The sequence below is a fragment of the Pristis pectinata genome, chromosome 32 (genome assembly GCF_009764475.1).
Source record: "Pristis pectinata isolate sPriPec2 chromosome 32, sPriPec2.1.pri, whole genome shotgun sequence".
In the NCBI taxonomy this organism is placed as follows: domain Eukaryota; kingdom Metazoa; phylum Chordata; class Chondrichthyes; order Rhinopristiformes; family Pristidae; genus Pristis; species Pristis pectinata.
This window is the reverse complement of record NC_067436.1, coordinates 18642590-18670369: the sequence shown is the minus strand read 5'-3', so window position 1 is coordinate 18670369 and position 27780 is coordinate 18642590. Positions and strand designations below refer to the sequence as shown.

General features: G+C 45.6%; 1 protein-coding gene across 5 annotated transcripts in view; it reads right to left on the bottom strand.

Moving 5' to 3' along the window:
- The window catches only part of LOC127585343 (creatine kinase U-type, mitochondrial-like), a 63790-nt gene that overhangs the window by 9274 nt on the left and 26736 nt on the right, over positions 1-27780 (bottom strand). Inside the window, exons 1-6 of one of the 5 annotated variants that reach the window (XM_052042735.1) lie at positions 14670-14758; positions 13123-13293; positions 8429-8627; positions 6953-7048; positions 1992-2213; positions 1158-1243 (exon numbers count right to left, since the gene is read on the bottom strand). In XM_052042735.1, coding sequence (XP_051898695.1) covers positions 1158-1243; positions 1992-2213; positions 6953-7048; positions 8429-8627; positions 13123-13293; positions 14670-14728 — 833 coding nt within the window. In that variant the 5' untranslated portion in view covers positions 14729-14758. Of the gene's footprint in view, positions 1-1157; positions 1244-1991; positions 2214-6952; positions 7049-8428; positions 8628-13122; positions 13294-13363; positions 13457-14247; positions 14264-14669; positions 14759-27780 lie in introns of those variants that run through there. The other 4 variants (XM_052042738.1, XM_052042736.1, XM_052042737.1 and 1 more) reach the window with 4 other exon arrangements.

Below are 27780 nucleotides of genomic sequence, written 5' to 3'. Positions count from 1 at the left end.
CTCTACCGTGAAGACAGACACAAAATAGTCGTTCAAGGCCTTACCCAGTATTAGTTCCCCCTTCTCACCTTCCAAGGGACCTACATTCACTTTAGCCACCCTTTTTCACTTTATATAATTATAAATGCTTTTACTATCAGTTTTTATACCTTGTGCTAGTTAACTTTCATAATCTATCTTCTCTTTCCTTATTGCTCGCTTAGTGGTTCTTTGTTACTTTTTGAAGTTTTTCCAGTTTCCCACTACTCTTGGTGACTTTGTATGCATGAGCTTAATACCTACTTTTATTTCCTCAGTTATCCGTGGTTGGCTCTCCTCACCTTTACTGTCCTTGCTTTTAAATGGAATATACTTTTATTGAGCACTGTGAAAAATTTCTTTGAAAGGCTTCCACTGTTCCTCAACTGTCCCACCACATAGCCTGTGTTCCCAGTCTACGCTAGCCATCTCCTCCCTCATCCCATCTCCCTTGTTTAGGCATAATACGCTGGTTTTAGATCAAACTATTGCACCCTCCATTTGTATGAGAAATTCAATCATATTATGATCACTTTTTCCAAGAGGATCTATAACTACAAGATGGTTAATTTTACCCATCTCATTGCACAGGACCAGATCTAAGATAGCATTTTCCCTTGTAGGTTCACTAACATGCTGTTCAAGAAAGCCCATTTCCCCAAATGCTTTGAATTTAGATTAACCATCTTTATGTTTCAATCTGCCCTCCACTGAACCCCTCCCTTCCCTCCGTAATCACCTCCCCTACAACCACCTCCCATTCTCCTGACTCAGACTTTGTCTGATCACATGACCAGTTCAAATATAATTGTGTTTACCAAATAAAAGTCAGAGTCCTGTGTTGCTGAGTATCTTGGCTTCTGGTTACATGGTAGCAAGTCTTGTCCAAACCAGGAGACCACCCAGGAGGCCAGAGGAGAGTTAGGATCAGGAAAGGGTGGAGGAAAGGGCAGATGGGAGGAGGAGAGGGGCAGAAACAAGAGAGGGGGGTTGTCTGGGCAGGGTGGAGGGAATTGAGAAAGGGGAGAAGGAAGCAGAATAGAGGGGGAGAGAAGAGGAGAGACTGGACCAGGTTTCTAAAGGTTCTGATCAGCCATAACTGGAGCAGGTGGGCAGGACAGTTATACTGATGGACTCACCAGATCCCACGGGCATCAGGCCAATCTCTAGCCATCCCAGCAGAGGTCAGCAAAGGAGACACCGGCTTGTCAAACAAGAAATGATCCTAGGGAAGGAAAAGTCTATAGTTATTAAAGCTGTTTATGAACAGAACCAAGTCATGGTCGATAGAAAAGTAGCATTGAATAGCAACTACTGATAACCACGGTTCTGTGGTAGCTCTCTGGCCCTGCACTCCTTCTACACTGTCTTGTCACACTCTCCTGAACCAGGGACAGCATAGTCTGGATACAGAGTAAAGCTCCCTCTATACTGCCTCATCTAACTCCCTAGGATAGGGAGCAGTGTGGGTTGGATACAGAGTACAGCTCCTTCGACACCATCCCACCAAACTCATCACACCAGTGACAGCAAGGGTTGCACCCTCTGTCCTAACAAGGTGCCTCAGTCCCAAGATTGGAAAATAACTATATCCCCATGCCAACCTGTGCTCTCTGAACTTATCTACAATAAGGGGTGGAGTTGTGTTGTAGGTCATGATCGATTTCGAAAAGCCCAAAGCCTTTCCAAGATGAACTCTTACAGATATGAGAGCCTTTGATCACAGAATCTGGGCTGAACTTGAATGCCTGGGACATGGTGTGTGACAGGACAGGGTAGAGGGAGCTGTGCTCTGTGTCTAACCCCTGCTGTCTCTGCCCTGGGAGTGTGTGACAGGACAGTGTAGAGGGAGCTGTGCTTTGTGTCTAACCCCTGCTGTCTCTGCCCTGGGAGTGTGTGACAGGACAGCATTCACTCCACTGTACCCCTCCCCACTCCCTTGCTGAAGGTGAGGCGCTGGTTCCATGTCTTACATCAATCAGTTGCTGCTGCTCCTTCTCCGTCATGTTGGACAGACTGTAGTATCTTCCAGCCAAGTCTCCCTTCAGCCCAGCGAGGGCATCAACCGTCACCTTCTCCACCTCTCTCCTCTCAGCCCGGGTACAGGCAGGGGGCATGCTCAGCCCACGGATACTGCGACCCGTCCTCACACGGGAAGACAGGACATAATTCTCATCAAACTGTCCACCTCTAATCTGGAATAAGAATAAGAACAGAGAACAAAGTCAAAATAAACAGGGAATGCTGGGAATAATTAGCAATTCAGGCAGTGTTTGTGGAGTGAGATGTACTGAGTTAACTTTATAGGTTGATAATCTTTCATCAGAGCTGGCCAGTTCAGACACAAACTGGAAAGGCTGGTTATCTGAAATTGTTGAATTCAATCAGGGCTGCAAAGTGCTTAGCTGGAAGATGAGCTGCATTGAGCTTTGTTGGAACAGTATTATAAGGACAGAGATTCGGAGACATGGAATACAAAAACAGGGAAGAAGAGTGGGATGGAGCAATGGTGTGACAGGCAAATGGAAATCTCAGGGTTTTCAAAGTGGATTGATGGAAGGAACGTTTGTTTTTCTGGACATTGAGTAGTGAAGTGATAAAGGGCAGGTGTTGCATTTCTTGCAGTTGCATGGGAAGGTGCCATCAGAAAGAGAGTGATCAGTGGAGGTGGAAAATATGACCAGAGAGGTGTGGACAGTGTGGTCTCTATGGAATGCTGAAAGGGAAGGGGAGAGAAAGATGTGTCTGGTGGTGGAATCCCATTGAAGGGAGCAGAAGTTATGAAGGTTGATCTGTTGGAAGCTGATGTCTAGCTCTGGGTGGGACAAGATGGGGATGTGAGTAGAAGTGCAGAAAATAGAGGAGAGATTTGTTAATTACTGGAGATGGAAAACCATGGTAAACTAGAAAGAAAACCCCCTCAGAAGAGCTGGTGTGAAAGTTCTTATGGTCAGAACAGATATAATACAGCTGGAGAAACTAGGAGAATGGAATGGAATCCTTACTTAGAGCAAGGTGGGGGGAAACGCATTAGGATAGCTGTGGGAGTCTACGGGTTTGTAAAGAATATTGGTTACCAATCTATTCCCTTAGAAGGACAGGGGTTGTAATCAGGAGGCTGAACCCTTAAGAGGGAAATCAAGAGGGAAATTAGGAGGGCAAAAAGAGAGGATGAGATGGATCTGGCAGACAAGGTTAAGGAAAATCCCAAGAGATTCTACAGGTATATTAAGAGTGTGGTTAGGGAGAGGATAGGCCCACTTAAAAATCAGCATGGTCGTCTATGTGTGGAGCCACAGGAGATGGGTGAGATTTTTAATGAATATTTCTCGTCAGTTTTTTACTGAGGAGAAGATCACGGAGGCTTAGGAACTGAGGCAAATATGTTGTGATGTCTCAGACCATATACCTCCTATTTCCAAAGAGAAGGTATTGGCGGCCTTAAAGCATATTAAGGTCGATAAACCCCCAGGGCCTGACCAAGTGCATCCTCGGACTTTGTGGGAAGCTAGGAAAGAAACTGCGGAGGTCCTTGCAGATATATTTGCATCTCCCTTAGCCATGGGTGAAGTTCTGGAGAACTGGAGATTGGCTCGTGTTGTACTCTTATCTAAGAAGAGCAGCAAAGACAAACCAGGGAACTACAAACCATTGAGTGGTGGGCAAGTTACTGGAGGGGTTCTGAGGGACAGGATCTACCAGCATTTGGATAAACAAAAACTGATCAGGGATAGTCAGCACTGCTTTGTGTGTGGGAAATCTGTTAGAATTGTTTGAAAAAGTAACCAAGAGGACTGATGAGGGCAGGGCAGTGGACATTGTCTACATGGACCTTAGCAAGGCCTTTGACAAGGTCCCGCATGGAAGGCTAGTCTGGAAGTTTGGATTGCATGGGATCCAGGGAGAGCTGGCTGAGTGGATACAGAATTGGCTTGATGGTAGGAAGCAGAGTGTGATGGTGGAAGGTTGTTTTTCGGACTGAGGCCTGTGACTAGTGGTGTGCCACAGGGGTTGGTGCTGGGTCATTTGTTGTTTGACATTTATATAAACGATTTGAGAGAGAATCTACGAGGCAGAGTTAATAAGTTTGATGATGACATTAAAATAGGTGGCATCAAAAGTGACAGGGGATCTCGATCAGCTGGGTAAGTGGGCCGAGGAGTGGCAAATGGCGTCCAATTCAGGTAAGTGCAAGGTGTTGCATTTTGGAAAGTCAAACTAGGGTAGGACTCTCACAGTGAATGGTAGGGACCTGGGGAGTGTTGCAGAACAGAGGGACCTCGGAAGTACATGTACATAGTACCCTGAAAGTGGTGTCAGACAGGGTGGTGACAAAAGTGTTTGGCAAGCTGGCCTAATGGCATCAGTCAGGGCATTGTGTATAGAGTTGGGACGTTACACTCCAACTATACATGATGTTGGTGAAGCCGCACCTGAAGTATTGGGTACAGTTTTGGCTACCCTGTTATAGGAAGAACATCATTAAACTGGAAAGAGTGCAGAGAAGATGTTGCCAGGACTCGAGTTACAGGGGGAGGTTGGGCAGGCTAGGACTTTGTTCCTTGGCGTGTAGGAGAGCCCTCAGAGGTGTATAAAATCATGAGGAGCATAGATAAGGTGAATGCACACACTTTTTCCCAAGAAAAGGGAATCAAAAACCAGAGGGCAGAGGTTTAAGGTGAGCGGGGAAAGATTTAAAAGGGACCTGACTGGCAACTTCTTCACGCACTCGGAGAATTAAATCAAAGGTTGTGCTGGGAGACTGGACTGGGATCATTACCAAGTCTCTTGGAATTAGGTTTAAACCTGTGAGTATAATAAATTTTGGCCCCATGCAATGTAAAACAGCTGAGAGCAAGCTCAATCTACCTATGGCCACCCATTGAATCTCCTACCACATCCCAAGGGCACATCCCTTTCATGGACTCTCCCATAGCCTCCCACTCCCTGCATCTCACGGACACTTCATTATAATGGACACTCCCTGTTAGATCTCCTGAAGAAAAGTTATTTGATAACTATTGTACCCATTGTAAGCAAACCTGTAGCCTTACACCTCCCCACTGGAACCGTTGTATGACTGCTAACACCAACACAATATAACCATTGAATCTGAACAAAGATCTCTGATTTACATCCGTTTAGTGGGTCCCTGTTGTGATGACTTTGTATCCTATTCCCAACCAGGTATTCAGCAATAAAAACAGAAAGTGCTGGAAATATTCAGCAGGTCAGGCAGCATCTGTGTAAAGAGAGGCAGTAATATTTCAGGTCAGAGTTCCTTCATCAGAACCGGAAAAGAGAGGAAAGAGGTTAGTTTTAGGTAGCAGAGAAGGTAGGAAGAAAGGGAATATCTCTGACAGGGTGAAACTAGATGATGGAAAATGGCAGTTAATTTGCAGCTAAGTTTAGATTATACTTCCTCCTCTGTAATATGTTAAAAATGGTAAGGTTGTGGGACGTGGAGACACGAGAGACTGCAGATGCCGGCATCTGGAGCAACACATGAGACGCTGGAGGAACTCAGTGAGTCAGGCAGCATCGGTGGAGGGAAATGGACAGCCGATGTTTCGGGTCGAGACCCTTCATCTGGTCTGGGAATGTGGGACTGGGGAGTCCCATGGGTCAAGACAGAGTCAAGATTGTGGTACATGTCCAGTGGACCAGGCTGTATGTAAAAAGAGAAAAGCTGAGCCAAATGATGACCGACAGAAATGGTTGGTTCTGATACTACTGCAGAGAGAAGGAATGAGTTATCTAGAGTTGTAAAATTTGACATTGAGTCCTGAGATACTTATTTGCTTCTGATGGAGCTGATGAGGCTCTGTTGGAACCCTCACTGTGCCTGTCACCTCCAGACCACCTTTCCAATGCACTGCTGGCTGCCTGCCTTCCTCCACCTTTGATAAAAGCTCTCATCTAAACCTCTGATGCTCCACTCTGCACCAGATCCTGCAAGCCCTTCACCCCTGTCTTGCTGACTGGCTGCCAGTATCTCCAATTTAAACCTCTCCTTGCTGTCTCTGAAGCCTTTCGCACTCCTTGATCATGGTAACCTCCAGCGTTACAACCAATTCAGACCCTTCCCACACCTTCCTTTCCCTTCACACAATATTAAAGCTGTGCTTTCACTCCCCTGGTCTCTACACTTCAGAGCCCTCTTCCTTATGCCCTCCTGCTCATCTAAAGCCCTCTTTAAAATATACTTGTTTTCACCATTGCCCCATCCCTTTCCGTCTTTGTGACTTCTTACCAGAAGTGAGACTAAACCTGTATGGACAGTGTAACGGTAAGGAATTGGCCAACCCAGTCATTACAAACGGGTTGAATTGGCAATGTTTGCGCCATGACCACAATGGTAAGAAGTTATTTTAAATTTTAAATTTTAATTACAGCGTGGTAACAAGCCCTTCCGGCCCACCGAGTCTGCGCCGCCCATTTTAAACCCTAATTTACCTACCCGTACACCTTTGGAATGTGGGAGGAAACCAGAGCACCCGGAGGAAACCCATGCAGGCACGGGGAGAATGTACAAACTCCTTACAGACAGCGACGGGAATCGAACCCCGATCGCTGGCACTGTAATAGCGTCACGCTAACCGCTACACTACCGTTCCTGATTTGTACAACCCTTCCAATCTCTGCACTCCTCCAGTTCTGGACGCCGGTGAATTCCCTCCCACCCCAGTACTGACGGTGCCTTCAGTGTCCTGAGCTCTGGGGATTCCTTCTTAAATCCCTTCACTTTTCTCCCCCACTCGTACTGCAAGACTCTCCTGAAAACCAAACTCCTTGACCAAACTTTTTGTTATTACTGCTGATATCACAAGGTAGACCAGTGTTAATTGTGTCTCTGTGAAGCATCTTGAAGGAGCCATATTAGCTGTAAATTGTTGACAAATAATTTCTTTTTGTAATTTAAATTTACACTCACTTTACTTGCATCCAAGTCGGTTGGGTGTTTCATGGTCCTCGGATCATATCCATTGTGCCTTTCCATGATCACAGGGTCAAAAATATCAGCAAAGACCTGCATCATTGGAGGAGACAGAATTAGGAAACGTTCCCTGGAGGTAACACCAAAGAACTCCACTTAATATCTGGAAGAAGGTATCACCACACACAGAACAGTTGCGGGTCAACCATCAGCAACTCTACAAACTGAGGTCCCATCAAGGTCAAGTCGTTGAGGACTCAGCCCTGTGATAGATGTACAAAGAAAATAAGGACATTCTGAGGGACCTGCAACTCACAGAGCCCCAAGTCGTGTATGTGAAGCCATGGATCCAAGTACCAATCCAGAGACTTGAGCACAAATATGGACTGACATGTAGCACAGTGTTAAGAGGACCTTGCATTGTTGGTGGCGGAACCACCTTTTGGGTGAAACATCACACCAGAGTCCTGCCTGATCCAGATGGAGGATAAACCTCCCATGGACAGTATTTTGTAGAAGAGATGGTGACTTATATCCAGTGCCCTGGGCCAGTATTACCTACTCACTCCTTTCACTGGAAATTCAAATTATTTGATCATCATCATTTTGCTGCTTCTGAGAGCTTGTTGTACAAGTTTGGTTGCTCCATTTCCTATAATCACAAAGGTACAAAGGGACCTGGGGGACCTAGACCTAGTGCATGAGACACAAGAAGTTAGCACACAGCTACAAAAGTGGGAAAGATAACAGAATGTTGACCTTTATTATAGAAATGTCAGGAAGTCTTGATGCAGCCTTATAGAGCATTGTGAGACCACACCTGGAGCTCTGCATATGGTTTTGTATATTAGAGGCAATGCAGAAAGGTTTCACTAGGTCGATTCCTGGGATTAAAGCACTTATGTGTGAAAAATAGTTGAGCAAGTTTGGCCTGTACTCACTGGACTATAGAAGAATTGGAGATGATCTTATTGAAGCAGATAAGATTGCACTGGGGATTGATGGGATGGATGCTGGGAAGATGTTTCTCCCAGCGGCGCTATCTGGAACTAGGGGTCATAGTTTCTGAACAAGGGGTCACTCATTTCAGATGGAGGAATTTCTTCTCTCAGAAGGATGAGAATCTTTGGAATTCTTTACTCCAGGATATGGAATCATTGGACATATTCAACACAGACAGCTAGAAGGGAGTTGAGGAATATGAGGAGAGAATGGGAAGGTGTGTTGAGGACAAAATTGGATTAGCCGTTATATTAATCAACGGCAGAGACGATTCAAGGAGTTGACTGGCCTACCTACTCCTCCTGATGTTCTTACTAATGTTACAACAGTGATTCCACTGATTGATTGTGCGATACTTCGAGCGGTCCTCAGTTGGCAAAGGGTGTTGGAGAAACACAAGTCTGAACCTGTGTTCCTCCTGTGTCCACACTCACTGCCCAGCTATCCAGTGGAAGAGGTTTTCCGTTTTACCTCATAGGATTCCTCATCGCCTGCGACCATACCAACGGTCTTAATGAAAGGGTGTCCAGGATTGTCCACTCCTGTCTGGATGCACTGATCCAGGGTCCAGCCACTGGATGTAGTCTTATCCCGAAGTCTGGCATATATTCCAGGAGTCAGGCAAGAGGACATGCAGTTGTTGTGCTTTCGAAGGTCAGGATAGTCGGCACTGAGAATATAAAGAAGAATAAAGATACAACTGCAACATCCTTGTAGAACTTTAAACAGCAAAGATGCCAAAGGTGCTTCACAGGACAGCAGGACCATAATTAGTGAAGATCAATAAGGAACCAATGAAGGAGACGTCAGCACCAGGTGTCTGAGAGGAGGGGGGGAGATGTCGAGAGGCACCGTGGGTGAGAGGGAATTGCACTGATACATTTCATAGATCGGGGTAGGTGCTGGTAAACAGAACGCAAACTTGAAATTATTATTGGATTCATTCAGGACGGCTGGGTTCTCAGGGCCTTGTTCAACCAACCTTGTACTGGGGAATTAAAGCTGCTGAGAGCCATCTTCACAGCTAATCTCTCTCTCTCTCTCTCTCTCTCTCTCTCTCTCTCTCTCTCTCTCTCTCTCTCTCTCTCTCACACACACACACACACACACACACACACACACACACACACACACACACACACACACATGCACACACAGAGTCAGTGTGACACAAGGTAGTGACAGTGGGTATAGACACCGGATGTAGACAGCTCTAACAGACGGTAGGTGCAGACAAGGGGTGCAGACAACAAATGATGACAACAGTAGACAGTTGTGAGTGCAGGCAGTGAGAACAGTCTCCACACACACATTGTGTAGGTAGACCAGGGGTGAAGATAGCTGATTTAATCAGCGGGACTTTATGCAGACAATAAGTGTAGCCTGCAGCTGAAGACCCAGATTCAGACAACACTTGGAGACAGTGGTTGCAGACACAGACTGTGGTTGGAGATACCAGAAGACCTGAAGTTTGAATGCACTTAACACCTGACCTTTGATTAAATCAGCAGTTGTTTTAATGGAGTAGATAATGCCTTTAATCGCATAAGTATCTTACAAATGAACATACAGAGTACGAGCAGGAGGAGGCCACTCGTCCCCTCAAACCTGCTCTGCTATTCAACAAAATCGTATCTGAATTGATTGTAGCCTCAACTCTGCATTCCTGTAACCTTCACCCTTGCTTATCAAGAATCTATTTAAATCTGTCTTTGAAATATTAAAATACTCTGTCTGCACTGCTCTTCAGGAAGAGTTCCAAAGACCCACAACTCTCTGAGAGAAAATAAAACCTCAGCTGTTTTAAACAGGTGACCCATTAATTTTAAATGGAAGCCCCTAGTCATGGAGCCATAGAGTTATACAGCATGGAAACAGGACCTTCAGCCCAACTGGTCCATGCACCAAGATGCCCCATTTAAGCTAGTCCCATTTGTCCACATTTGGCCTATGACCTTCTAAACTTTTCCAATCCATCTACCTGTCCAACTGTCTTTTAAAAGTTGATATTGTACCTGCCTCAACACTTCCTCTGGCAGCTCATTCCACATAGATACTACCCTTTGTGTAAAAAAGTTGCCCCTCAAGTTCCTATTAAACCTTTCCCCTCTGCGCCCTCTAGTTCTTGATTCCCTAACCCTGGGAAAAAGACTGAGTGCATTCACCCTATCTATGCCCCTCATGATTTTATACACCTCTATAAGATCACCTCTCAGTCTCCTGTGCTCCAAGTTCTAGATTCTCCCACAGGAGAAAACTTCCTCTCCACATGCACTGTGTTATGGATTGGGAAGAATGTTCCATTGCACCAAATGAATTTTTAATCAAGGTTGAAGGAGAGCTGCAGTTTTTACAACCGCCAAAGTACCACAGTAATGAAGTACTGTGAATGTCATTATCCTGAATACTTTGTCCTGTATTGAGCTGTTTCCAGCGTGCTCAATCTGCAAACCGGAAATCCAAAGCAGGTTAGTCCTTGTTCCTGCCTGATAATTCCCCAGTCTGAGCTCCATTGCGTGACAGCAGCTTAGACAGGAGGAAAACCCTCCCCTGTTGGGTTCAAGCCCCATTTCTGAGATTTGAGGACACAATCAGGCTGGCACTGTTGGTGCTCTGCTAGAGGAACATCCCTCTGTCAGAGGGGCTGACTTTTAACTGTAATGTTAAACTGAGACCCCCATCTACTCTCTCAGATAAAGCATCCACTGGCATTATATTGATGCATGTGTGTAGGGTGAGGAGGTGGAGGTGGCTTGGCAATATTCATCCATCTGCCGGCATCACAGATTACCTGGTCAATAATAGATTGCCACTTGTCAGAGCATGCTGACAAGTTACATTACAACAGTAACTACACTTTAAAAATTACTTGTATTAGCTGTAAAGTGCTTCTGGATAACTTGGAGGTTTGAAAGGAACTCTAGAGATGCAAGAGCTTTATTTTATCAAATTGCAAATGAATGGCCTTTGTCATGTGAGAAATATGGATACAGACGTCAGATCCACACCAGCTGATGCATTCATCACCCGCCCTCCCCTCACCCGTGTAGATGAATGAGGAAGAGGCAGAATGGGTTGTTGATGGGTGGGAAGGACAGGGGTTCTGGGTCGATTGACCATAACTCGCATGAACCGCCCCCCCTCCCTGTACACAACCTGCATTCCCTCTACAGGTGTAATACCTGCAGCATTAGACCTTCACCTTTCACCTGCCTGTTGATAATGTTAGGACGACCTTGTTTCTTATATTTATACAAACGTACAATTCCTCAGAGAAATCTGGTCAACAGCTGCTGCCTCTCAGGTCTGGCAGCCTCACCTTTAGCCTCATTAATTCCTTCATCTCATATATCTCCTGTGTCACTAAAGGCTAGCCTGCTGTTTTATGTCACGCTTTGTTTAACTTGAGAACTCAGTTCAATAAAGATTTCAACACTTGGCAGTTCTCCCCAAGAAATAAAGATTTGTTGTGGAACAGGAGATCTCTCCTTCCTGTGGCCTTCACACAGCTCCTGTCCTGATTTTCTCTGCCTCCCTCTGATTATTGCCTGGACTTTATTCTCATGCTCATACCAAGATCTAGATAAAACAACGTTCATGCTTTTGTCCTTTCTGTAGCTCAATTGCAATGCAAGCTCCTGGGTCACCTGCTGTGGAGAACACTCCCCCATCCCTCGTCCCCCATTGCTACATTCTGGTGTTATCTAACTGTATTATTCAATCTCATCTTTATCAACCTCCTGCCAGCTCACCTTCTGCAAACTCCTGCACCCTGGATCTTCACACTTTACCCATATTCCTAACTGATTACAAACTGGAGCAGAGGTAAGTTCACAACGGGCAATGCCAGCACTGATTCATCAACCTGCTCCTACACACACTAAACCTACATTGTGAGATCTTCTAAAAATTATTTTTTATCATTACAACAGTGTCTATAATTTGAAAGTATTCATTGGCTGTAAAATGCTAAAGGATAGTTGAAGGATATAAAAGGTGCTATAGAAATGCAGGTCCCATATTTTACGTGTATGCTGATAATAGTGCCCGAATAGTTATCTGAGTAAAATATAAATTGATGCCAAACATATCAACAATATATTTTGAGAAAACCACTATAGGTGGATGGATGCAGAACTTTAACGCCATTTCCCTTCTCTCTGATCTGTCTTCCAACACTAAACATGAAATCCACAGCGATAGTTTCAGTTTACACCTGCACCGTGAATAAAATGCCGTTGACTCTAATTATAGTTCGCTTGTAGAAAGTATCCCGGGACGGCGGGACGGCTGTTGGTGCCCGAGTGTTACAGCCTGTGAGTTGGCTGTATTACCCCGTGTGCTGAGGAACTCCAAACACAAAACGTCAACCTGTTTGACCTGCTGCTGTTCTTAAACAATTATATCTGTGATGGAGGCCCAAGATTACCCGCGGATTACAGAGTGTAATACCAGGTTAATGCTGACCTATTTATTCCCAAATTGGAGAACAGATGGGCCAGCTGTAAATAAGAACCGCCCGTGTTCCCAACTCGCTCTCGGCCAACGTTGCAACACGAGCAGAAACAGCCTTCACCACTTCCAGCATTTCCCCCAGAATTAAACCCCAACCCTCTTGTCTGTTGGTGCCTCGTTACCCGCAGGCAGATGCCGAACTCTGGAACACGTCTCCACAGCGTTAGCACAGAAAACAATCGATAAATGAACACTGACAAAGGGTCAAAAAAGGAGCTTTTATTCAGTGGCGGCGCTTCTCAGTGCGGGGCCACTGATGATGTTTGAATCTTAACTAACATTCAGTCGCTGCCATTCTCGGAATTTATTTGGAAGCGAGTGAGAGTGTGCTGAACGCTGCGACATCAGATTTAGATCCTCGGCGTTGCCCGGAATCGAACCCTCCTGCGGGTGTGAGTGGGAGGGGGCGGTGGGGCCGGTGGGGCCGGGAGTTACAACCTGTGCCGGTGCGGTGTTCGGGTGACCTTGGGGTTAGCCGTTCAATTAAAGTCTAGGATTTAACAAACAGGCAGTGTGGGGCCATGGGAACTGAACACTCAGGCAACCCCAGCAATCATCAGATATCACCCAGGAGGAATTATCCCAGCACTGAGCTGTTCTCGATGCACCGACTGATTATTCTGCCCTCTGCTCTCCCCCTGTCCCCTTACCTGGCGGGGTAGAGTTTCCTCTTCTCGGTCCCTGCCTTCAGGCAATCCCGGGTCAGTAGGTAACCGGCCGCCAGGGAGCCGGCCCCCACCAGGGTCAGGATCCCGCTGGCCTTCCTGTTGCTGAGGATCCGGGAGAAAGTGCTGGCCATTTTCAAAGCGAATCCCAGGAACCTGCGGGGAGAAGGGCGGCGAGAGATTGAGAGCGGCGGCGGGAGGGGACGTGATGTGAATGCAGACTCACCCCAGCGGAGGCTGGCGATTAGAGCAGTGTGCGCGCAAAATATACCGCAGTGAAGCTCGCAGCAACTTGGAGCCGGCGGATCCGAGGGAAGAGGGGAGTACCAAGCGCCCTCCACAAACACATCATCCCACCTCCACCCCGCCCCCTGCACTGGGTCAACAACATGGGATGTCCATCCCCCATTTGATGAACTCTCTCTAAACACCATTTCAATGAATCCCATCACACCAAACGGTCTATACATTGATTTTCCCAAACACCTACTTAGCATTTTCTGCATTTATTTACGTGTGTGTGTGTGTGTGTGTGTGTGTGTGTGTGTGTGTGTGTGTGTGTGTGTGTGTGTGTGGTGTGTCGGTGTGGTGTGTGTGTGTGTGTCGGTGTGTTGTGTGTGTCTGTGTGTGTGTCTGTGTGTGTGTGGTGTGTGTGTCTGTGTGTGTGTGTGTGTGTCGGTGTGTGTGTGTGTGTGTGTGGTGTGTGTGTGTGTGTGTGTGGGCATAGACCGCGTTTTGGGCAGAGGGACTGTACTGAAAACCATTAAATCTCTTTAATCTCCGTGCTGAGGCAGCGCGTTGGATTGTTCCCCGGGTCGCCGGCACATTCCGCCGCTGCCTGCTCCGGTGGGAGGTGAACAGTTCGAGAGGCAGGCGGACAGCGAGGAAGCTCCGCTTTTCAGCACCGCGGCCCGTGGACAGCGCCGTGTCGCCGCTGCGCTGGGTAGCTGCGGGAGGGGAGAGGACACGGGTGGTTTCGTTCCTCCAGTGTGTGCGGAGCGGAGCAGAGGGATTAACGGCTGCCGCGTCTGTTCAAATCGCAGTGGAGCTCATTAACCCCTCCCCAGAATAAATTCCGAAGTCTGCAGAGATATTTCAAGGCACACACACGCTCAGGCATATTGTTGTTCTTCTTTCCAAAGCAAACACCACAGTCGTGACACTAACGCGCCTCTAATCCATGCAACCCATGTAAACATAGACCCTGCTCCCTGAAGACCAGCGCCGCACAACTGGCTGCGGAAATCCCACACAACGCAACGCTACACTTGCAGAATGTCAAGGCACAGCAGGCTGCGGATTTAATGCGGGCAAATGCGATTGGTGCAGTAAACTAGAGTGGGCGGCAGGGCTATGGTGGGCCGAAGGGCCTGTTTCTGTACGGAATGACCCTGTGAGAAGCTGCAAACAGCCCCGCTCTCTCTCCAGCCCCCAGAAAACCCCTCGCCCAGCATAACAAGACGTGAAAGCACATTGTTCACTTGAATGCAGCGGAAGCCAAAGCCCCGGCCCCGAACGTGGCTGCACCTCACCAGCTCGCTCTCCGTCCGCACGCTCCGCAAGCCCTGCCTTCTAATTCACAGTGCAACATCCGACTTGGTCTAAACGTCCTTCACCAAATATTAATCTTTCCAGGGAAAAAAAAACAGAAGTTGTGTAATACACATTTGTAAACCTTTTACCAGCCCTCCTTCATCTTCCGAACCGCCCACAACACACGGGTGGCTCTCCCTGTCTAGGTTTTGGTCAGTGTCCTGAATCAGGAGAATGTTTCCAGCGGGATGGTGATGAGAACGGGGAACTCGCTCCCGCAAGGAGAGGTTGAGGTGAACAGCCAGGTGTGATCGCCACCAAACACAACGGGGCACCCGCCAACACGATGCCTTTTAGGGGAAATGAGAGAGGGAGGGAGAGAGAGAGAGAGAACTGGAGGTGCATTGGGTTGGGTAAAGAGTGGCGGGAGCCGAAATTAAAGGCCTGCACCACTGTTGGGCCGAATGGCCTGCTCCCGTGTCCATGACTTCTCCATCCACGCGGTTCCCCTGCAACCTGCCAACGTGGCCCACGTATCCCCCCTCAGCTGGGCGCTGATATAGAAACCCCTTACTCATTAGAAACAGGAGCAGGGGGAGTCCACTCGGTCTCCGGAGCTCCCTCAGTATGAACCCCGCTGGTCTGATCTTTGTCCTCAGTTCCATTTTCCTGCTGTATCTCCTTCTCTCACCCTGCAGTTCAACACTGTCCAGCTCAACTCTGAATGCATCAAATAGCCGTCTCTCTGGGGTAGACAATTCCAAGGATCCACACTACTCCAACAGAAACAATTGCTCCTCATTTCAGCCTTGAGGCAGACCCCTTATTCTGAGTCTGTGACCCTAGTTCCAGATTCCATTGTAAGAGAAGCATTCTCTCAGCTGCTCCCCTCTCAAGCTCTTATACCTCTGAATGAGATCAATTTCCATTCTCTGCACTCCACACATAATAGGACTTCATCCCTCTGACTCAAAGTGAACTACACCAAACAACTTCACCAAGACCGAGCCACCAGGCAGCACATTTCTCCCACCCAGTTCCTATATTACACACAGTTCCTCCATCCAAATGTCATAGACTACAACTACAATCTCATGGCATTAAACATGCAGGACACGTCCCTTCCATCCACTGAAAGCACATTATCACCCCTTAATTCAGAAGTAGAATACCATCCACAGCTCACTGAAAATGGGTCTCTACATCGAGATTTAGGTCCAATTAACCTAAGTAACTAACAGCAGCCCTTACCATATCCTTGCTATTTCTTTTCCTGACCAGCTAGTAACCTCTTCCCATGGAAGAGCTGGGAATAGAGTGCTTTGGGAATCTGATGTCAGGTATGAGAATGATGTAGCCCACCCAACATAACCAAGTGAGTGTGACTAGGGCCTCAGTACTGCCCATATGTGGCAATATGATGACTGAAAATGTTCCTTTCAAACATAAATCGCATTTCTTATGTCGTATAGGCCTGTCAAAATTGAATAGATTTGTTCACCTACTTTTATAATATTTAATGCAGTATTTGTTTTTGATAAATGTTTATCTGCTTGTATTTAACTCTTTACTAACCTGAACACACTAGGAATTACCATGTAAGTATTAAAACATGGAGAATTTCCAAACAATTTCTGTGACCAACATTAATAAATAATCAGTAAATATCAACAGGAGGGATGTTTATGGACATTTTTCTCTCCTCCTCTTTTAAAAGCACTGACTCATGCTGAGATAGGTCATGGACACTAGCTGCATCCTCCACAGGGAGGGTCATAGTGTCATACAGCACAGAAACTGGCCCTTCAGCCCACCATATCCATGCCATCCATTGTAGCTTCCTACACCAAGCCTGTCAGGACTGTACCCTTCTATGTTCTGGTGATTCAGGTACCCTGGTCTCGATGTTTCCTAAATGTCATGAGAGTATCTGCCTCCAGCATCTCCTCAGACAACACATTCCAGACTCCAACCACCCTCTGTATGAAAAAATATCCCCCCTTAGATCCCCTCTAAGCCTTCTACTTCTCACCTTAAACTTATTCCCTCTTGTCTTTCACGCCTCCAGCATCTACCCTCTCTATCCCCCTCATAGTTTGATATACTTCAGGCAGGTCACCCCTCAGCCTCCTCCACTCCAGGGAAAACAAGCCCCTTCTACCCAGTCTCTCTTTTTAGGCGTTATGCTCCAATCTAGGCAACACCCTGGCGAATCTCCTCTGCACCCTCTCCTGTGCAAGAGGGTGACAGTTATCATGTTTACCACCAAGCTGAAGGCACCTTTTAATGGAGGGAATAACTATGGACATTTATCCCAGAGAAAGAAAATTCTGTGGCAGAAACGCATCAAGCCCTTCAGGAAATAACACAATCTGAAAAGTCCAACCTAAGGGTGCAGCAATGTGATCAAAGTCCATCTGGAAACCAGCCAGCCGGAATCACAAGGAAAAGGACACTGATCTTTTAGATACTATAAACTATGGAAGATCTGGTTTAAAATTCAACAACATATTTCTTCAACAAATTGGAGACATTTTACACAATCTAAACACAGCAAACTAAAAGTAATCCAGGATCAATTTAACTGATAACTACTTTTGAAACCTGCTCTGTGTAGATTCAGCTGCAATCAAACACACATTAAAAATGGTTATCCAATTTAAATTTACAGTAAGTGAAAATCAGAAGAGCTGGTGGGATTAATTGAAGAGTCCTTACAAAGAAAGGACACAGGAGTGAGAAGCTAAATAGTTTCTTTCTGCTTTGTACATTTCCATATATTCACATTCCTACCTGCCACTGCATCAGCCACTGATCCTTGGCTGCTATTTTTACATCAGGAGGTTAAGTATAGGTGATTAAGATGGCAGTACAGCCCACCAACCAGGAAATAAGTTATAAGAATTCAACTTACAAGACTGAAATGATTGTGAAGCAAATCTGCATCAATGAGAATATAACACACAGTTAACCAAACACTTTATACTAAAGGAACAACCAATCTCACTAAGATAATTCTCACCGTAAAAGGAGTTGAACGTTTGCTATTGAGCCTGAATGTCGAAAGATCAGTGAGGACGGGAAACAGGGTGAGGTGTTCCTGTTACTTTGCTCCAATCAGATTGATGATAGCATGACCTACGTTGCCGTGTTTGAGTTGCCAACCAGATCTGTTTCCTTTTAACAATGGATTATACTTTCAGTGACTTATACTCCTGTCTTTCCTTAATGTCTCCTGCCAGTTGAAGCAATTAATTAATCTCCTCAGCCTTTTAAAGAAATTGCAGAAGAACATTGGACATACTACTACAATGCTACCACAGAGTCATAGATTAGTAGAGCACAGAAACAGGCCCTTTGGCCCTTCACATTCATGCTGACCTTTGTACACCCACACTAATCCTCTTTGCCTGCATGAAGACAAAATCTTCTATGCCTTGCCTACTTCTGTCTAAATGTCCCTTCAACGTAGTGACTGTATCTCTGATTCCACTGTCTCCTCTGGCAGCGCGTTCCAGATACCAGCTGCGCTCTGTGTAAAAAAACTCACCCCTCAGGTCTCTTTAAAACTCCTTCCTCTCACTTTGAACCCAGGCCCTCTTGTTTTTGATATCCCTACCATGGGAAAGAGATTTTGACTATCTGCTCTATCTATGCCTCTTATAAATGTATATATGTCTATCAGGTCAACCCTCTTCACCCCAGGGAAAACAAGCCCAGCCTGTCCAATCTCTCCCTTATAACTAAAATCCTCCAATCCAGGCAACATCCTGATGAACCTCCTCTGCACTCTCCTCTAGCGCAATCTTATAGTGTGGCAACCAGAACTGCATACAATATTACAAGTGTGGCCTACATAGTGTTTTGTAAAGTTACAACTTAGTGTCCTAACTCTTATAGTCTATGCCCCACTCTATGAAAAGAAGCGTGCCTTTAGCCTTCTTCATTATCCTATTGACCTGTATTGTCATTTTCAAGGAACAATGATCTTGGACCCCTAGGTCTCTCTGCTCATCAACCTTCTTTAGTGCCCCGCCATTTACTGGTAAATTGGTAAATTGGTTCATTATTGTAACATCTACCAAGGTACAGTGAAAAACTTGTTCATACAGATCAATTCATTACACAGTGCATGGAGGTAGTACAAAGCAAAACAATAACAGAATGCAGAATAAAGTGTTACAGCTACAGAGAAAGTGCAGTGCAGGCAGACAATAAGGAGCAAGGTCATAACAAGTAAGATGGTGAAGTCAAGAGTCCATCTTATCGTACTAGGGAACCATTCAATAGTCTTATAACAGTGGGATAGAAACTGTCCTTAAGCCTGGTGGTACGTGCTTTCAGGCTTTTGTATCTTCTGCCTGATGGGAGGGGGGAGAAGAGAGAATGTTTGGGGTGTGTGGGGTCTTTGATTATGTTGGCTGCTTTACCGAGGCAGTGAGAGGTATAGACGGATTCCAGGGAGGGGAGGCTGGTTTCCATGATGTGCTGAGCTGTATCCACAAATTTCTACAGTTTCTTATGGTCACAGGCAGAGCAGTTGCCAAACCAAGCTGTGATGCATCTGGATAAGATGCTTTCCTATGGTGCATCAATAAAAATTGCGGAGGGTCAAAGGGGCCATGCAAAATTTCTTTAGCTTCCTGAGGAAGTAGAGGTGCTGGTGAGCTTTCTTAGCCGTGGCATCTACCTGCATACTGGCTATGTCCTACCCCTATTTGACTTCTGAAAATGCATCACCTCACACTTGTCAGGTTTAAATTCCATCTGCCAATGCCACACCCAACTTTTCATTTATCCCTATCCTGCTGTACAGAGAATGGTGGGTATGTGGAATGAGCTGCCAGAGCGAGTGGTAGACGTGGGTACAAATACAAAGGTTAAAAGATATTTGGACAGGTACATGGCTTGGAAAGGTTTAGAGCGATATGGGCCAAACACAGGTAAATGGGACTGGTTCAGTTAGGCAAAGTAGTTGGCATGGATGAGTTGGGCTGAAGGCCCTGTTTCTGTGCTGCATAACTGTATGACTCTAGCCTTACATATCCTTCTTTGCTATCCATAGCACCACCAATTTTCACCACAAACTTCTAATTATGCCTTTTATATTAACATCCAAGTCATTAATATATATCACAAACAGCAAAGGTCCCAGCACTGATCCCTGTGGTAAAGAAAGCATACGGCATACTTGCCTTCATAGCTCGGTGTGTTATACTCAAGTCGGGAAGTCATGTTACAGCTTTATGAAACTTTGGTCAGGCCACATTTGAAGTATTGTGTGCAGTTCTGGTCACTCCATTACAGGAAGGATGTGGAGGCTTTGGAGAAGGTGCAGAAGAGGTTCACCAGGATGTTGCCTGGATTAGAGGGTATTCGCTATAAGGAGTAGTTGGACAAACTTGGATTGTTTTCATTGGAGGGTTGGACGCTGAGGGATGACCTGAGTGAAGGATATAAAATTATGAGAGGCATAGATAGAGTCTTTTTCCCAGGGTGAAAATGTCAGATACTAGAGGACATAGCTTTAAGGTGAGAGGGGGAAAGTTTAGAGGAGATTTATGGGGCAAATGTTTTTACAGAATGTAGTAGATGTGTGGAACACACTGCCAGGGGAAGTGATGAAAGCAGGTATTGCTATTGGTGTTGGTTTATTGTTGTCACTTGTACCGAGGTACAGTGAAAAGCTTGTCTTGCAAACCGATCATACAGGTCAATTCATTACACAGTGCAGTTACGTTGAGTTAGTACAGAGTGCATTGATGTAGTACAGGTAAAAACAGTAACAGTACAGAGTAAAGTGTCACAGCTACACAGAAAGTGCAGTGCAATAAGGTACAAGGTCACATCAAGGTAGATCGTGAGGTCAGAGTCCATCTCATCATATAAGGGAACCATTCAATAGTCTTATCACAGTGGGGTAGAAGCTGTCTTTAAGTTTGGTGGTACGTGCCCTCAGGCTCCTGTATCTCCTACCCAATGGAAGAGGAGAGAAGAGAGAATGTCCCAGGTAGTAATGGCATTTAGACCAGCACATAAATGGGCAGGGAAGGGAGAGATATAGACCATATGCAGGCAGGTGGGATTAGTTTAATTTGGCCAGCACAGACATCATGGACTGAAGGACCTTATGTACTGTTCTATATTCTATGGACCTTTCTTCAGATTGGAAGTCTAGGCATGTCCAACTACTACATCCTAGACTGCAAGCAGTGTGGATGCAATTATTAAATTGAAAAGAGATACTAATGGATTAAATGACAATTGTGTCAAATAGATTTCATTGTGGACAAACTTGAGAACATCCAGTTTTGGAATGAAGAGGAGAATACTTTATAAATGATGAAATACTGGCAGCCCAAAGATACCAAGGGGTCCATCTTCACAGATTCCATCAATGCCATGAACATTGAAGTAAGAACATCTCAAGGGCAATAAGAACACAGGAAACAGCAGCAGTAGATCTCCTCAAGGTTGCTCTGCCATGGTGTCAGAGTGGCTGATTGCACCTTGGCCTCAGCTCCAATCCACCGTCTGATCCCCACAACCCTTGACTCCCATACAGATCAAATATCTGTCTAGCTACACCCTAAATATATTCAATGATTCCACCACATCTGAAGTGGGGCCCTATTACGGCAGTTGCATTTTGCATTTTGACACAAAGCTACTTAGAGTAATGAAGTCATACAGCACAAAGCAGACCCTTTGGGCCATCATGTCTGGGCTGTCCTTCAAGTACTATCAAAACTCCTTCCATTTCCCAGCATTTAACCTGTAGCTTTCTATGTATGCCTTAGCATTTCAAAGGCTCATCCAAATCCAATTTATCTTAGTCAGCATGGACGAGTTGGGCCGAAGGGCCTGTTTCCGTGCTGTATGCCTCTATGACTCTTTTTAAATGTTGTGAGACTTTTTGCCTCCGCCATCCTCTCGAACCATGTGATCCAGATTCCAAACATCCTCTGGGTGAAAATAAGAATTCCTCAAATCCCCTTTAAATCTCCTACCCCTTCCCCTAAACCTATGCCTGCTGGTTATAGACACCTCAGCTAAGGGGAAAACTTCCTTATGGTCATCTCTAGCTATGCCCTTCATAATTTTGTACACTCAGTCAGGTCCCCACTCAGCCTCCTTCACTCCGAGGAAACAAACCCAGTCTCATCATAACTGAAATGCTCCATCCCAGGTAACATTGTGGTGAATCTCCTCTGCACCCTCTCCAGTGCTATCATACCCCTCCTATAGTGTGGTGAAAAACACAGTACTGCAGCTGAGTATTAACCAGTATTTTGTATGCTCTGGCCAAGGATCCTGGTCATGTAACCAAGATGCCTCTGTTCCTCAGCACTTCCTGTTCACTGTGTATATCCTAACTTTATTAGTCCTCATAAATCGCATCAACCTCACAATTTTCAGAACTAAATACCATCTGCTATTGTTCTACACATCTTAACAATTTATCTTTCCATAACTGAAGACTAGGCTCCTCATTATCAACAAAACCAGCATCATCTGTGAACTTACTGATCATGATCTCCACATTCACATTCAAATCAATAACATGTATTAAATTCAGTAAGGGTTCCAGCGCCGATCCCTGTGGTAACAGACTTGGTCACAGACTTCCAATCACAAAAACAAGCCTCCACCAACATCCATTGCTTCCCATTACCAAGCAATTTCTGATCCACTGTGCCAAATTGCCCTGGATCCCATGGGCTCTACACTTTGGACCAGTTTTGCATGTGAGACCTTGTCAGATGCCTTAGTGAAATCCTTAGTGAAATCAACCACACTAACCTCATCAACACAATTAATTCTCTCTAATTCTCTCTACAACAAATCAAATCAAATTGCTCACACATGATCTTCCTTTAACAAAGACATGCTGACTATACCAGATTAATTTCTCCTCTCCAATATAGATTCATTCTTTCCCTCAGATTTTTTTCAAATAATTTTCCTACCACTGATATTAGACTCATCAACCTGTAATTATTTGCCTTATCCCTACTGCCCTCTTGAATAAAGGCACACATTTGCTGTGCTCCAGTCATTTGGTACCTCTTCTGCTGCCAGAGAAGATTTGAAAATTTCTGTCAGAGCCCAAGCCATCTCCTTGTTTTCCTTCACATCAGCCTGGGATACATTTCATCAGGCTGTGGGGATCAATCCGCCTTTACGTTGCCTGTTTTCTAATACCTACTCCATTTTCAAGGGTAATTTGTTCCAGAATTCTACCACCACCCAGCCTGAATTCTCCAACAACAGTACAACTCTGATAATCTGCTGTCCAATGTTACGGACTCAGTGAAAGTCCCTTTAAGATAGAGAGTGTGTGTGTATGTGTGTGTGGGGCGTGCTTACGTCAATAGAAGATAAAGGACCTAATGACGTTGTTGAAGAAGTCAGAAGAAGGAGAAAGAGAGAGAGAGAAGGGAGAGAGACACCAGCCTGCTTGTTTTCTCTATCGATGGATGAGAAACAATAACTGTGTTTGCCACTGAAATCCATGTATGGAAGTTGGAAGTAATCCGGTGGAGTTCACTTTGTTGCTGACCTGTAGAAGGAAACAGTTATTTGTGTGTGGACGACCACGGTTCGGATGCTTTTCGGGGTGAGGAAGTCACTACCGAGTAAACACTGAAGTGTCGTTTGGGTTCCATCGTGGAACATTTGGATTTCGTATGTACTCTCTCTATGTTTTTCTACATCTACATCTTATCTTCAGACAACGGTGGTTGTTGAAGAAGCCCTTGCTCATGTTTCACCTTGTGGCTTGCGGAACTGAACTTTAAGAACCATTCAGGAACTGGGAGTTTTGGACTTTGTCACACACACACACGACGAGTTTAGTTTTGGGGTTAACGTTTGAGGTTTAACATTTTTGAATTCTAACATACTAACATTTTTACTTTTATTTTACGTATTATCATAAGTAGTGATTAATAAAATAGTTTTTAACACTGAATCATGCTCAGTGTGTTTCTTTTGTTGCTGGTTTGTGACAAAATTGGGGGCTCGTCCGGGATTTGAAAAAAAACATAAATCCAAATGGGGACAACCTAAAACCTTTCAAAAGAGTTACAAAGACAATCCAGGTAAACCAGAGATTAAATTGGGAGGTAATCAAAAAGGAAAAGATGAAAAGAAGCCAGGGCTGGAGAAACCTGTTGAGCGTACTTGTTATTACTGTAGGAAACCTGGCCACGTGATATCTAATTGTGCCCTTTTGAAGAAAAAGAAGGAAGCTGGGCCCAATGCTTGCTTTCAGGCAATTAAAAATCAAAAAGGTTTAGGAGATGCTGTTAAAGATCAGTCCTTGCAAGAGGGAAAAGCGGAAAAGTTGGAGGAGGTGAGAAAAGAATTCCGTTCGTATGTATCAGAGGGTTTTGTTTCACTGAATGATGAGTCACCCCAGGTGCCAGTGAAAATTCTTAGAGATACTGGGGCTAGTCAATCTCTCTTGCTGGACAGTGTTTTAAATTTTGGTGAAGAAAGTGACACTGGTGAAGTAAATCTAGTACGAGGTGTTACAGGTGAGACCATGTCTGTCCCTTTTCACAGGGTGATTTTAAAGTCAAAGTCCGTAACACCAATTATTCAAAGATCCTAATGATCAGCATCTGGTTCATCCTGTGATGTGTCTCCTATTTTCAGAAACTGACCGGGATCCTGGTTCCCCACGCTCCCACGGAACTGACCGGGGCCCTGGTTCCCACACTCCCATGGAACTCACTAGGTTGAATAGAAAATGTACTATAGTACCGAGTGACAACTAAAAGAAAAGTAATTGAAAAGCATGTTAGGGTTTCAATAAGAATAACATTCAATAATCCTGAAAATCCACCAAAGTCCTGAGCATGCTTGATGAATGACGTTTTACTGGATGATGTCCTTCTTTATGATGAATGCAGATTAGAAGTAGTTACTTAAGACCTCATATTTGTCCTTTGGCTCCATGCACAGATTGTCACTGTGGTCCCCAGTTGGCCCTTCTCTTTCCCTGATTATCCTCTTGTTCTTAAAATACGTATGAACTGCCCTGGGATTTTCCCTAATCGTGTCTGCTGCTGATATTTCGTGACCTCTCTTCACCCCTCTAGTAGCATTTTGAGGAACTTCTCTGCACTTTCTCTCCTGTTTTCAGTGCTCTGTGCACAATATAAGCCCCACTTCTTCTGTTTAACCATTTGTTTTTAATCAAAGTTTAAACAGTTGCCTTGTTACTAAGGCAAGGTGTGCTACAGTTTGTTTGGAGAATGACAGGAGACACAGCCCTAACTTGCTGACCTTTGGAATTGATTATATGCTCAGCCTGAAACATGCAAACCATGTATTCATCAGATCTCCCAAATCAGAGCTTGGAAATTTTTCCTGAAACCAAAATACCTCAAATTTTGGAAATCTGGAATAAAACCACTCAGCAGGTCAGGTCACTTCTGTGAGAGAGAATCAATGTTTCAGATCAATGATCCTCAGGACTGTGACATTAGAGAGTCACACAGCACACAAATGGGCTCTTCAGCCATTACATCTATACTGATATTTTTGTCCATCTCATTTGCCTCATTAATTCTGTAACCTTCTACGTGCTGATGATTTCAGTGCCTGGTTAAATGTCTCTTACATGTAGTGATTGTATCTGGTTCCACCCACCTCCTCTGGCAGTGAGTTCCAGATGTCATCCACTTTGTAAAAATCTTTCCCCATAAATCCCCTTTAAAACTCCTTCCTCTCACCTAAAATCTATGCCCTCTTGTTTTTGACCCCCCTATCATGGGAAAGCATTCTGACCATCTACCCTATCCAGGTCTCTTATAATTTTACATACTTCTGTCAGGTCATCCCTCAGCCTCCTTCACTCCAAGGAAAACATACCAAACCGATACAGTCTCTCCCCATACGTAAAGCTCTCTGATCCAGGCAACATGATGGTGAACCTCTCTCCACCCCAACCTCATCCTTCCTGTAGTGTGGTGACCAGAACTGCACACAGTACTCCAAGAGCAGTCTAACGAGTGTTTCATAAAGGTGCAACATTACATCCTAACTTTTATACTCGATGCCATGACCTATGAAGGCAAGCATGCCATATGCCTTCTTCACCACCCTATCTGCCTGTGATCCTTCATCAGAATTGGGAAAACTTAGGTTCTTCTATTAACCTTCTCAGCTCTGACAAAAGGTTAAAGGTCCTGAAACATTAACTGTGTTTCTCTCGCCACAGAGGCTGCCTAACCTGTTGAGTATCTCCACCATTTCTCTTTTGTTTCAAAATCTTTTGAAGCTTAATTAACATCACCATTCTCAACACATCTGGGGTAAAAACAGAAAAGCCTAGAAATACTCCACAGGTCAGGACACATCTGGGTACTTGCTGACTACTTCCAAATGTTCCTCTTTTTATTTCAGATTTGCATTTTTTTGATTTACAGCACACCTGGCTTGTTAAAAACAAATCCTGTATTGACAACTCTGATTGAGATGAAGTGTACCGTGAAAATTTTAATTAGACGCATGATGCATTAGAATGGCATGTTGGCATGTTACCCTTGCTGGATAAAGGTGTAATGACAACATCCTATGAAACTGGCACAGACCCCAAGCTTCTGTAACAATGGGCAAGACCTATTTGTATCAGCCACTCCCTCCTTACTTAGCTTTTTGACTGTAAACTGCAGGTCAGCAATGAGGAAAAAAAAAATCAAATTTTGAAACCTGATTTATTTTGCTATGAACTTATCATGTTTCACAGTTTCACTCCATCTGCATCACCCCTTCAATGGTGTGATGCTCCCTCAGTGCCACTCTCCCATAGTGCGGCGCTCCCTCAGCACTGCCCCTCCTACTGTGCGACACTCCCTCAGTACTGCCCCTCCCACAGTGCGACACTCCCTCAGTACTGCCCCTCCCGCAGTGCGGCACTCCGTCAGCACTGTTCCTCCCACAGTGCGACACTCCCTCAGTACTGCCCCTCCCACAGTGCGACACTCCCTCAGTACTGCCCCTCCCGCAGTGCGGCACTCCGTCAGCACTGTTCCTCCCACAGTGCGACACTCCCTCAGTACTGCCCCTCCCACAGTGCGACACTCCCTCAGTACTGCCCCTCCCACAGTGCGGCACTCCGTCAGCACTGCCCCTCCCACAGTGCGACACTCCCTCAGTACTGCCCCTCCCACAGTGCAGCGTGCCCTCAGCGCTGCCCCTCCCACAGTACGACACTCCCTCAGTACTGCCCCTCCCACAGTGCGACATTCCCTCAGTACTGCCCCTCCCACAGTGTGACCCTCCCTCAGCACTGCTTCAGAGTGTGAGGCAGGTTTTAAAGGTCAAGTCTCTGGCAGTTGCTTCACTTGGCACTGGTTCGGCTCAGAGGCGAGATTAGTGAATCACAGCTGGGTTTTGTTCGCCAGCTGCTGCCAGATGTGGTCTTTAAGCACAAGTGAAGAATGATTGGAGAACAGCAGCTGATGCAGAGTCCTTCTTGTCTGATTGCAGAGCTCCAGAGGTCAGCATCAGCAACGTTCCCCCGGGATTCACCGCTCTGCAGCCTCCCTCCGGATCCCTGCCCCTCTTCCTTCCAATGAGGAGCTGCTGCTGGTCGGGGACGTTCCAGCAACACAGCCGGCGAGCCTGAGACTAGGAACAGACTTGCTGTGAGGAGGCTATGTAGTCCAGCAACACACAGTGACCCTGGTAACAAGCTGTATTCTGTCACTGCTCAATGACTCTGGCAACAAACAGTGACCCTCGCAACAGACAGGATTTCTGGCAAAGGTCAGTAGCCACTGGGATAAGACACTGATCAGGGCAACATTCAGTGACTCCTCTGGGAATGGTCAATGAATCGGACGATCACAGCAACATTCAGTGACCCACCACCCCTCCCCTTACTCTGCCCAGTAATGGGCAGTCCTCAGTGACCTCCGGCCAACACTCAGTGACCCCAGGGATGGGACAGGATCGATCCCCGATACTGGACTGGGATGAGAGCCATTCTTCCACGTGGGATTCAGACAGGAGTCTGTGAAGCCCCCACTCAGGAATGGGACGGGTTCTGTGTGATTGCCCCCATCCAGTGAAGGGGCAAACGTCTGTCCACCC